Genomic DNA, 12,336 nt, shown 5'->3' with positions numbered 1-12,336 from the left:
TGCTGTTAGGCTTGGCCCACTCGGCTGGAACAGATTGGGGTATTTCCCTGCCTCGCTCTCCCGCCAGGGTAACAATCGCCGCCACAACCCAGTGTTAATAACGTCCGGTTTCTTCAGTGCCTGCTTCATTGTAGATGCGGGTGCCTGGCGACTTGTGCTACACCTTGGTTGAATTACAGAAACAATCTCCACCTACCTTTTCTCTCCTCAGCAGTCGTTCCTCTTTTATTTATTTATTTATTTATTTATTTATTTATTTTTGAGACGGAGTCTCACCCTGTCCCCCAGGCTAGAGTGCAATGGAGTGCAGTAGCTTGATTTGGGCTCACTGCAACCTCTGCCTCCCTGGCTCAAGCGCCTCAGCCTCCCAAGTAGCTGGAATTACAGGCGCCTGCCACCACGCCCGACTACTTTTTGTGTTTTTAGTAGAGATGGGGTTTCACCATGTTGGCCAGACTGGTCTTGAACTCCTGACATCGTGATCAGCTCACCTCGGCCTCCCAAAGTGCTGGGACTACAGGCGTGAGCCACCATGCCCAGCCCTTCTTCTCATTTTTTAAATAAATTACCACAGGTCAAGCAGGTAAAACAATGCCTGGCACACAGTTTAGTGCTCTTAAGTGTTCGTGTTGTTGTGAGCATTTTATTCTGTTTTTCTGCAAATCTTTATTGAGCTGCTCATTATGCACCAAGGACTCTGCTACATTCTGGGAATTCAAAAATGAAGGAGAGAATTCCAGTCCTCAATAGCTCATAATCACGTTGTGTAATAGTCACCGGGTAATAAAATGTAATGAGATGCATTGACTGAAATATGTAGAGGATTCTCCGGTGGAGCATTAAAGGGAATAGTGTCTGATGCTCTTTTTTTTTTTTTGTCAGACTTTATCTTTTTTTAATTATGTATTTCATATTTCTAATGCAAAGCACTGGATTGCCCCCTTCTACCCTCTGCCCTGTCTTCCTACTGGGCCTCCCTGCTTCACACTTCCTTCTCTGTCCTGTGCTTATTTCCCACCACCCCCTAGTGCTGTGATGGAGAAGGTATTTCATGAGGCTTCTTTTGACTCTACCCCCTCTGGGGAGGAAAGAGTTATTCTCATAAATTTGTATTGTGTTTTCTGGGCTTTCGTGTTTCTTCATGAACTGCCAAGCCGTCCAATTTTATGAGAAAATCAGGGGAGGAATTTTTTAATTTTTTTGTTTTTTACAGAGACAGGGTCTCACTCTGTTGTCCAGGCTGGAGTGCAGTGGTGCAATCATAGCTCATTGCAGCCTTGAACTCCTGGGCTCAAATGATCCTACTGCCTGCCCCAACCTCCTGCGTAGCTGGGACTACCTCCTGCGTAGCTGGTGCCTGCCATCATGTCTGGCTGATTTTTTTTAATGTTTTGTAGAGATGAGGTCTCACTGTGTTAACCAGGCTGGTCTCAAACCTCTGGCTTCAAGCAGTACACTGGCCTCGGTGTCCGAAAGTGCTGGAATTACAGGTGTAAGCAACCTCGCCAGGCCACATTTTTAAACAGTAAATTATCAAAGCATCTTCAGATATACATTATTTTCCATTTTATCTGATTGCCTTCTTTGTTTAAAAGCATTCCCTTTTTTTCATAGCTTTATAGCACCACCTTTTTTGAAATTGTATTTGTCTAAACGAATTACACTATTATTCACTTCTACAATATTAGATATACTATCATTTTTTTCACCTGAGTTGTAAGCTCCATTACTGTAAGCTCCATAAGGATAGGAATGTTTTAATCTGTTTTTTCCACTGCTATATTCTCAACACTTAGAACAGTGTAGGCACTGGCCGGGATTGATGGCTCACGCCTGTAATCCCAGCACTTTGGGAGGCTGAGATGGAAGGATCATTTGAGTCTAGGAGTTCAAGACCAGCCTGAGCAACACAGTGAGACCCCATCTTTACAAAAAAATGAAAAAATTAGCCAGGTGTGGTGGTGCGTGCCTGTAGTCCCAGCTACTCCGGAGGCTGAGGTGGGAGGATTACTTGAGCCTAGGAAGCTGAGGCTGCAGTGTGATGCAGTGAGCCATGATCACACTACTGTACTCCAGCTTGGGCAACAGAGTGAGACTGTCTCAAACAACAAAAAAACAGAAAGAAAAGAAATAAGAAACATCAACTAATAGAAGGTTTGATTTAAAAAAAACTAGTTTTATGCTTCTGTGATCTGATATTCTCACCAGAAACTCCCATAACAGTTATAACAATTAAAAAAGAAATCAAAGATTTTTTTTTTTTTTTTTTGAGACAGAGTTTCACTCTTATCCCAGGCTGGAGTGCAGTGGAGTGCGGAGGTTCACTGCAACCTCTGCCTCCCAGGTTCAAGCGATTCTCCTGCTGGGATTACAGGCATGAGCTACCACGCTCAGCCAGAAATCAAAGATTCAAATACATTCCAATTCGTTTCTAACTTTTCCTTACTATTCACCTGTTATCTCTGTTGCCTTTAGGACTAAATTTCTTGAGAGTATAATATTAGTTCAGTGTGTTCTGGGGACAGGAAGGGGATGTTGGCTGTACCCCAAGAGGAGATCATAAAGCAATTTGCAGAAGTGGGGTTTGAAGCCACTTGGTTAACATCTTGAGCCCCTGTAAAGGGCAGCTACCCAGATACAGATCATGGAGAGGCTCCATACAGGGACCTCCCTTCCCTAGAGCTTAGCCATCACTTGAGGGCCCTGGAGGCCCAGAGTGGGGAGCGGCCCCTTCAGGCTCTACCCCCTCAGGCCCCACCATCCTGTGTGGTTCCCACATACACCTCAAGATCAAAAGGCCTTGCTAGAGGAGGGAGGGCCCCAAGAGTTCACTTTGTCTTTTTATTTGGCCCTTGATTAAATATGAGGTCTGAAGTTAGATTCTCCAAAACTCCACCATCTTGGGCTGTTTTCAAAACGTGTCCCATTTGTAATGGGCAAATGCAAAGAGCCGAAGTCAGGCACGTGTAGCCTAGAGCTATTCAGGTGGCATACTTTTCTGGGGTGGGCCATAAATTGTGTGTAGCCTCAATTTCTGTAACCTCTCCTACCCCCTAACACACACACCCCCAGATGGAAATAAAGAACTGGGAAACTATAGCTGTGTTGGCCCCAAAAGATTGTTTGTTATGTTTTTTGAGACAAGGTCTTGTTCTGTCACCCAGGCTGGAGTACGATGGCACGATCATGGCTTGCTGCAGCTTCAGCCTCCTGAGCTCAAGTGATCCTCCTTCCTCAGCCTCCTGAGTAGCTGGAACTACAGGTGTGCACCACCACACCTGGCTAATTTTTTTTTTTTAATAGACAGGGTCTCACTCTGTCACCCAGACTAGAGTGCAGTGGTATAATCTTGGCTCACTCACTGCAACCTCTACCTCCTAGGCTCAAGCAATTCTCCTGCCTCGGCCTCCCGAATAGTTGGGACCACAGGCATGCGCCACCATGCTTGGGTAATTTTTATATTTTTTGTAGAAACAAGGTTTCACCATGTTGGCCAGGCTGGTCTTGAATTCCTGAGCTCAACCAATCCACCCGCCTCCGCCTCCCCAAAGTGCTGGGATTACAGGCGTGAGCCACCACACCTGGCCTCACCTGGCAGATTTTTAAATTTTTTGTAGAAATGGGATCTTGCCATGTTGCCCAGGCTGGTCTCTAACTCTTGGCCTCAAGTGATCCACCCACCTCCACTGCCCAAAGCAGTGGGATTACAAGTGTGAGTCGTTGCACCTGGCCAGACTTTTAATAAAGTTGATGAAGAGGCAAGTTGAGGTCTTGTGATTTCTCTTGGTTAGGCTAAGTAGAGAAGAGCTTGAAGTGGTTCAGCAGAGTCCCATCCTAACGCTTTCTTCTCTCTCCATTTGAAGTTAAATGAACTGGTGGTGGGAGACACCAGCGGGAAGGTGTCTGTGTATAAAAATGATGACAGTCGGCCATGGCTCACCTGTTCCTGCCAGGGAATGGTCAGTATTCACTTCCCTGGGCCTGGAGGGGGGAAGGGGTCCCTTATGTCCAGGGACAGCCTAGGATGATTCCCACACAGGTGCTCACCCATGTGTCCTGACTCCCCAGCTACTGGGCCCAGCCACTGACTTGCAGCCAATTTGATTCAGGGAGGGCAGCCCCCAGCCAGTGCTCGCATCTGTCCTCACACATGCATACATGGGCTGGGGTGTTTTTGTGTAGCGGAGTACTCCTTGACACTTTATGGAAGTTGCCTAAGGTGGTCTAATCTTATAGTCAAAAATGGGGGCAATAATTTGAATAAGTCTAGAAATATGATAACCTAGCTCTATTAAATATAGAGTTCCTATTTTATTTAAGTTCAGATTGTCTTAACCACCTCAGGTCTTCATGTTGCTGTCTGGGTAAACCAAACCTATATAGCTCAGTTAATAAAGATTATCACCATAGTTCATATGGCACAAGTTTTCAGTGAATGATGGTAATTAGAAAACCTGCCCGCTCCTTGCTTCACAGAGATCAGGGAGTACTGGTCTCCCTTGGCATCTCCCTGAGCCGCCCTTTCTCTCTTACAGCTGACTTGCGTTGGGGTTGGAGATGTATGTAATAAAGGAAAGGTAAGAACTATAGGGGACCTTTCTTGCTTCCTAGCTCACAGCGGAAATCAGTTGAAGGTTGAAGGCCTCAGCTCTGACCTCTGTGATCTGATTATCGGGCTTGTTTCCAAAACTCCCTCCCCAGTCCATCTCTCCTATACCTCTGTTTGTCCTAGAACCTGTTGGTGGCAGTGAGTGCTGAAGGCTGGTTTCATCTGTTTGACCTGACACCTGCCAAGGTGTTGGATGCTTCTGGGCACCACGAGACACTAATGGGAGAGGAGCAGCGTCCAGTCTTCAAGCAGCACATCCCCGCCAACACCAAGGTCATGCTGATCAGCGACATCGGTGGGCATGCCTACCTTTCAGGCAGCCAGGAGAGTGGGAGTCAGTGGGTGCTAGAGCAGACCCCAAGGGATGGGGGTGAGAGGGAGAATCCATATTCATTTCTGCATTGGTTATATACTGGGCTCCCATGAGAAGCCAGGCATTGCTCAAGGCACTGGAATAGCCGTAGTGAATAAATAGACCAAAATTGCTGCCCTCCTGGGCCTTATTATGAAGAGACAGAAAAGAAACAATATAGGCCAGGCGTGCTGGCTCTCGCCTGTGACACCAACGCTTTAGGAGGCTGAGGTCAGAGGATCACTTGAGGACAGGAGTTCCAGGCTGTAGTGAGCTGTGATCTTACCACTGCACTCTAGCGTGGGACCCTGTCTCTCTTTTTTTCTTTTTTTCTGAGACGGAGTCTCGCTCTGTCGCCCAGGCTGGAGTGCAGTGGCCGGATCTCAGCTCACTGCAAGCTCCGCCTCCCGGGTTCACGCCATTCTCCTGCCTCAGCCTCCCGAGTAGCTGGGATTACAGGCGCCCGCCACCTCGCCTGGCTAGTTTTTTGTATTTTTTAGTAGAGACGGGGTTTCACCGTGTTCGCCAGGATGGTCTCGATCTCCTGACCTCGTGATCCGCCCGTCTCGGCCTCGCAAAGTGCTGGGATTACAGGCTTGAGCCACCGCGCCCGGCCTGGGACCCTGTCTCTCTTTAAAAAAGAGAGGAAAACAAAAGAAACACTACACATTTTGTAAGATAATTAAGTGGTATATTAGAAGGTGGTAAGTGCATGACTGGATGCGATGGTTCATCCCTATAATCCCAGCACTTTGGGAGGCCGAGGCGAGTGGATCACTTGAGTTCAGGAGTTTCAGACCAGCCTGGTCAGCACGGTGAAACTCTGTCTCTACTAAAAATACAAAAACTAGCCAGGCCTGGTGGCAGGCACCTGTTATCCCAGCTACTCAGCAGGCCGAGGCAGGAGAATCACTTGAATCTGGGAGGTGGAGGTGGCAGTGACCCAGGATCATGCCGCTGCACTCTAGCCTGGGCGCCAGACTCCATCTCCAAAAAAAAAGAGGATAGTAAGTGCAGCCGACCATGTGGCTCAGACCTGGAATCCCAGCACTCTGAGAGGCTGAGGCAGGCGGGTCCCTTAAGCTCAGGCGTTGGAGACCAGCCTGGCCAATGTGGTGAAACCCCATCTCCAGTAAAAACACAAAAATTAGGCCGGGCGCGGGGGCTCATGCCTATAATCCCAGCACTTTGAGAGGCTGAGGCAGGCGGGTCCCTTAAGCTCAGGTGTTCGAGACCAACCTGGCCAACATGGTGAAACTCCCATCTCCAGTAAAAATACAAAAATTAGGCTGGGTGCGGAGGCTCATGCCTGTAATCCCAGCACTTTGGGAGGCCGAAGTGGCCGGATCACGAGGTCAGGAGACCGAGACCATCCTGGCTAACACAGTGAAACCCCATCTCTACTAAAAATACAAAAAAAAAAATAGCCTGGTGTGGTGGCGGGCACCTGTAGTCCCAGCTACTTGGGAGGCTGAGGCAGGAGAATGGCGGGAACCCAGGAGGCGGAGCTTGCAGTGAGCCGAGATCGTGCCACTGTACTCTAGCCTAGGTGACAAAGTGAGACTCCGTCTCAAAAAAAAAAAAAATAGCTGAGCGTGGTGGCATATGCCTGTAATCCCAGCTACTCTAGAGGCCGAGGCAGGAGAATTGCTTGAACCCAGGAGGTGGAGGTTGCAGTGAGCCGAGATTGTGCCACTGCGCTCCAGCCTGGGTGACACGGACTCTGTCTCAAAAAAAAAAAAAAATAGTAAGTGCAGTGGAGAAAATAATCGCAGAAAAGGCTAGAGTGTCGAGGTAGAGGTAGCAATTTTAAATGGAGTTGTTAGGGCTAAGTCCTCACTGAGAAGGTAACATATGGTTAAAAAAAAAAAAAGTGACAAGCAAGGGAACCATACAGATAGGGGGCTTGTAGGTGGTGGGAGATACATGGGATGAATTGGGACACTTGAGTTGCATGTTTGAGAAGTATGAAGGCAGAGAGCGGATAGGAGCTGCGGAACAGATGGACCAAATGGACGGGCAAGATGCCGCAAATGCAGACAGGGGCGGGCGCTGACCGAGTGTGAAGTGAGCAGCACTGCAGATCGGGCATGAAGCCACACTGGCTAGAAGGTGCCACTGTTAGCAGAGGAGCCGGGGCTGCTTGTGGGACTCCAACACCCATCTTGTCTTTCATGCCCACAGATGGAGATGGGTGTTGTGAGCTGGTGGTGGGCTACACAGACCGTGTGGTGCGAGCTTTCCGCTGGGAGGAGCTAGGTGAGGGTCCCGAACATCTGACAGGGCAGCTGGTGTCCCTCAAGAAATGGATGCTGGAGGGTCAGGTAAGCAGCTGACTCCAGAGCAAGGCCCCAGGGAGCTGGGAAGAAGGACTCCTGGAAGAGGCAGTGGGAGAGCAGTCATGGGACAGGGCCAGGGTGGGCAGAAGTGAAGTCACCTTGTCAAGAGAGATCCAAAGACCATTTCGAATTAGGGGCTTAGGGGGAAATTGCTAGTAACAGGCAAAGAGAAAGGCATGTCGGGCTAAGAATGAGGACTGTGAAGGTAGGTGTGGAGTGGGCCACATCAGGACCTAGACCCCAGCTGGGTCATACACAGGGGAAAGCACGTGGTCTGTGTGGAGAGGACGGTGCCAGGCAGGAGCCCTGGAAACTCAAAATCCTTCCTCCTGCTGCTACCCTTGAAGCCCAGAGGGCTGTTCCCAGGACCCCTGCCCCACCCCAACCCCCTGCCATTCTCTGCAGGGTCCCACTTCCTTCTGTCTCCCTCTCCCTTTAATCCCATTCCCTGGTGCAGGTGGACAGCCTCTCAGTGACTCTGGGGCCACTGGGTGTTCCTGAACTGATGGTGTCTCAGCCAGGCTGTGCTTATGCAATTCTACTGTGTACCTGGAAAAAGGACACTGGGTCCCCTCCTGCCTCTGAAGGGCCCACGGATGGCAGTAGGTAAGGGGGTACAGGCCTGTGGATGGTGTGGGGGTGCATGGAAGCAGGATGGGCTCCCAGATGGCACGTGGTAGTAAAATGGGTCTGCAGTTGGCAGAGCTGCCTCATCTAGGTCCCAGCCCAAGCACCTTTGCCCCACTGGGGAAGATGACGTTAGGACCAAGGGAATCCTGGGCTCTCACTTTGTAGCACCTGAAAGGGGTCCTGAGATTCCAACCTGGCAGCCCCATCCCTGTCTTTTCTCTTTGCCACATGGGTCAGATAGGGTCAGTGGTAGGTTTCTAAGCTGATTCAAATCCCAGACGCTCTTGCAGGGATATAGGTTACAAAGGGCTGGAGAACTCAGTTCACTTGGTCTCTCGCTTGATCCTTCCACCCTCCTGTGCACAGGGAGACCCCAGCTACCCGAGATGTGGTGCTGCACCAGACATCTGGCCGTATCCACAACAAGAATGTCTCCACTCACCTAATTGGCAACATCAAACAAGGTGAAAGTGCGGTGGGGGTGAGGGAGGGAGATGAGGGGCAGTGGTCAGTTCTGGAAGAGTGGAGATCTATAGCTTGCCCCTCATTCCGAGTCCTGTCCTTTCCCTGCTGCTGCAGAATACCCCTCTCCCCGTAGGCTCTGACCTTGCCCTGCCCTTGACGTTTTCTTCCTCTGGTCCTCCTGTCCTACCCACAGGCCACGGCACTGAGAGTGGTGGCTCTGGCCTCTTTGCCCTGTGCACCCTGGATGGTGAGCAATGCTGGGATGGGGCGTGGGGGCTGTATCCCTGTAGGGTCTGCTCGGGGCCTATCCCACCCATGCTCAGCCTGCCTCTCCCCCGGCAGGGACACTGAAGCTCATGGAAGAAATGGAAGAAGCAGACAAGCTGCTGTGGTCAGTGCAAGTGGATCACCAGCTCTTTGCCCTGGAGAAACTGGATGTCACCGTGAGTGGAAAACCTGGCAGAGCAGAACATTCTTGCGTTTTCCACATGGAGAGATGAGATTTGGAATAATCAGGCTATTCTCACATCCCAGGGAACTCCCAACCTGTATCTTTAGTCTCTGTGTCTTTTTTTTTTTTTTTTTTGAGACAGGGTTTCCATCTGTCACCTAGGCTGGATGCAGTGGCATGATCTTGGTTCACTACAAGCTTTGTCTGAAGCCATCCTGTCACCTCAACCTCCTGAGAAGCTGGGACTACAGGCGTGTGCCCCCACACTTGGCTAATTTTCCTAAACTTTTTGTAAAGATGAGATCTCACTATATATGGTTTCAAACTCCTGGGCTCAAGCAATCCTCTCGTCTTGGCCTCCCAAAGTGTTGGAATTACAGGCGTAAGCCACTGTGCCTGGCCTTAAGTCTCTTTAGATAGGTCTAAATCCATCTGAAGCGAGTTTGTTCCCTCTTACTCTACCGTATTTAACGCTATACCGTGCTGTTAAAAGTCTGTCATTTCCATAACTTCAGCAGAAGTAATAGCCCCAAAGAAAAGTTACTGTAAGAGCCTGGAAGTATGTTATTTGTCCCAACTCCAGAGGCGTATTTTGTAGGTTTCTCTTGTCCATATATAAATCTCTATTTAATGTCACTATGGCCCCTGAATCAGCAGGTAGGGGCTATACTTTATATTGCCATCAGGCATGCTTGTTGGTTTAGGAGAAGAGGCAGACCTGGGTTTGAGTCCTGATTCTGCTGCCTCCTAGCTGAGTGGCCTTGGGTGAGTGACTCTATTTCTATAAGCTGAGGTTTCCTCAGTATACTAGTTCCTACGGTGGCTGTGAGTATTATGTGACAGCTCATTTGACAGTCCTGTTTACTACCCAAGCCGTGGATGAAATTCCTCCCCAGCTGGCTGTTTGTCATCCAGAGTCCAGTGCACAGCTCCTTTATGTTCCTTGTCTCTGGCCTTTTTCAGGGCAACGGGCATGAGGAGGTAGTTGCATGCGCCTGGGATGGACAGACGTACATCATTGACCACAACCGCACCGTTGTCCGCTTCCAAGTGGATGAAAATATCCGTGCCTTCTGTGCAGGTGACCCCCACCCCCATGGCCCCTTTCTGACCACACTTAAATTAGACAGGCGTGTTAGATATGCCAGAGAAGCGTTTGCCCCTCACTTCCCTTTCTGCCGTCTCCCCTGATGGAAGTCTTCATTCACCAGTGAGTTCTTCAGCTCTTTTGTTTGGGGGTGAGGGGTGGTCACTACATTGCCATCTTGACAATCGTAAATAAGAAATAAAAGACAGCAGCCTCTCCACCGCGGAATTTTTTTTTTTTTGAGTCGGAGTCTCGCTCTGTCGCCTGGGCTGGAGTGCAGTGGCTGGATCTCAGCTCACTGCAAGCTCCGCCTCCTGGGTTCACGCCATTCTCCTGCCTCAGCCTCCCGAGTAGCTGGGACTACAGGCGCCAGCCACCTCGCCCGGCTAGTTTTTTGTATTTTTTTAGTAGAGACGGGGTTTCACCGTGTTAGCCAGGATGGTCTCGAACTCCTGACCTCGTGATCCGCCCATCTCGGCCTCCCAAAGTGCTGGGATTACAGGCTTGAGCCACCGCGCCCAGCCACCGCGGAATATTTTAAAGAATGGAATGAGTTTTGTCATCTGTCTGGGATGTGTGAAGACATCAGGAAGTTCTTTTCCACCTGAGCATGCCAGGTCTCTGTGGAGAAAGGTCTCCTAGAACATTTTCATTCGTTCCAAATCAGGGGCCTTGGGAGGCAGCACTCACTCTCTGGGTGACTGCGGGATGCCTTTGGAAGGAGGGATCGGCACCTAAGAGAAGCCTTACTTTCTGATCGTGTTCTGCTAGTCTCGCCCTTGGGCGAGCAAGGCCGTCCCTCATCACTCCAGGGATATCACTGAGATGGGAAAATCAACAAATAACACCTTTTTGGATTCTGTTCTGCCTGGGTTTTGTTGCTATGGTTTTTCTACATCTGAAGTGAGTCAGGTCTTTTCCCATCTTATCTGTTTTACTGAGTTCCTAACAGAGAACAAATAGAGAACCTTTAATTTTTTTTCTGACATCAGTGGGAGGATAGGAAGTGCTGACTCGAAGGTCTGTGTCTTGCTGTCTGCCCCCCACCACCAGCACTGAAACTTCCTGACCTTTGTCTCCCTGCCCACGTCTTCCAGGCCTGTATGCCTGCAAAGAGGGCCGTAACAGCCCCTGCCTCGTATATGTCACTTTCAACCAGAAGATCTATGTGTACTGGGAGGTGCAGCTGGAGCGGATGGAGTCTACCAATCTGCTGAAACTGCTGGAAACCAAGCCAGAGTACCACAGCCTGCTGCAGGAGCTGGGTGTGGGTGAGTCCCAGAAAAGCCAGTGGCCCAGGTGCCCAGGAGACCCTCAGCCTCTTACCCACCCCTTCTTGGCTCTCAGATCCTGACGACCTCCCTGTGACTCGTGCCCTGCTTCACCAAACGCTCTACCATCCAGACCAGCCGCCACAGTGTGCTCCCTCAAGCCTCCAAGATCCCACCTAGCCATACTGGCCTCAGAGCTGGTGAAGGATTCTTCCGAACCCCCACCCTACCCCCTAAAGGTATCTGTGATATTGGCAGGATAGGGAACATGCATTACAGAAATGCAGGATTTGACTCTGGGCGTGAAAGATGGCAGCAACGCTAGGGTGACCATGAACTATAGACCTCGCAGTCTTTTTGGTGAAAGAAGAGACAAGTTGACCCTCTGCCCATTTCCTTGTGGACCTCACCCATCACGCCAGCAGGGTCATAGAACCCTGGCCTTGTTCCAGATCATCTGGGACATGTTCCACTTCCCACTTCGACTGTGTTGAAAACAGAGACTTGTTTGCGTGGCCCCAACACCCATAAGGAAACCAGGCTTTAGGCCCAGGGGAGCAGTGGAGGTAAGGGCTCCACCCCATCTTAAGCTGTCTTCCATGGCACAGTTCCAAGTTCTTGACATTAGTAATTGTTAAAGGAAGGGCAAACTGTTTTGTTTTGAGGGATCTTTCTGCAGTCTGGTCTCACCCATGTTCCTAGCAACCCTGAGATGATTTTCCTCCATTTACCAAAGCAGCTGGGTCAGTGCTTTCTCGTGTTGCCATATTCTTCAGGTATTAGTGAGCTTCAGAAGCCCTGCTCCCGTTTTTCCACCCACCCATTCCCCCGTAAAAGAGCTTATTGTCTCTAAGACAATAGACATTTAAGATGTGATGCAGGTTTATGATCCAGACCACAATCAGAATTATATCTTGGGTCATTTATGTGCCGTCTGTTCTTGATTCTCTGTGCTCTAAGTCAGTGTTTTTCAAACGGTGGTTGCAGTCCCTTGGTGGATCATGGCCAGCATTTTTAGAATAGGTAGAATAGAATAAAGTAAAATAGAAAACAGCAGAGTACATTGCTCGCAGTGTAGGTGAGTATTGTTTTGTTACAGTCATATGTGCGCGTGTGTACTGAGTGCCATGTG

The 12,336-nt window shown here is 49.6% G+C and overlaps 1 protein-coding gene across 1 annotated transcript; it reads left to right on the top strand.

Annotated features, from left to right (window-relative positions):
- Nucleotides 1-3,239: 3,239 nt before the first annotated feature.
- ITFG2 (integrin alpha FG-GAP repeat containing 2) lies at nucleotides 3,240-12,260 on the top strand. The gene is made up of 12 exons (XM_017863049.1): nucleotides 3,240-3,262; nucleotides 3,864-3,959; nucleotides 4,536-4,577; nucleotides 4,733-4,904; nucleotides 7,146-7,285; nucleotides 7,758-7,906; nucleotides 8,297-8,394; nucleotides 8,589-8,642; nucleotides 8,738-8,838; nucleotides 9,810-9,927; nucleotides 11,031-11,204; nucleotides 11,281-12,260. The coding sequence occupies exons 2-12, from the start codon at nucleotides 3,957-3,959 to the stop codon at nucleotides 11,382-11,384; spliced, it is 1,155 nt and encodes a 384-aa protein (XP_017718538.1). The 5' UTR covers nucleotides 3,240-3,262; nucleotides 3,864-3,956; the 3' UTR covers nucleotides 11,385-12,260.
- The last annotated feature ends 76 nt before the right edge of the window (nucleotides 12,261-12,336 follow it).

This window comes from Rhinopithecus bieti, unplaced genomic scaffold (genome assembly GCF_001698545.2).
Source record: "Rhinopithecus bieti isolate Rb0 unplaced genomic scaffold, ASM169854v2 scaffold_2654, whole genome shotgun sequence".
Lineage (NCBI taxonomy): Eukaryota > Metazoa > Chordata > Mammalia > Primates > Cercopithecidae > Rhinopithecus > Rhinopithecus bieti.
The sequence above is the reverse complement of the archived record's forward strand: the minus strand, read 5'-3'. Positions and strand labels throughout refer to the sequence as shown.

What these genes read in the sequence shown, in the direction of transcription:
- ITFG2 (XM_017863049.1), top strand. An exon ending in CATGCTGATCAGCGACATCG is followed by an intron (nt 4,905 to 7,145) that starts GTGGGCATGCCT and finishes TCATGCCCACAG; the next exon opens with ATGGAGATGGGTGTTGTGAG. An exon ending in TGGAGAAACTGGATGTCACC is followed by an intron (nt 8,839 to 9,809) that starts GTGAGTGGAAAA and finishes GGCCTTTTTCAG; the next exon opens with GGCAACGGGCATGAGGAGGT.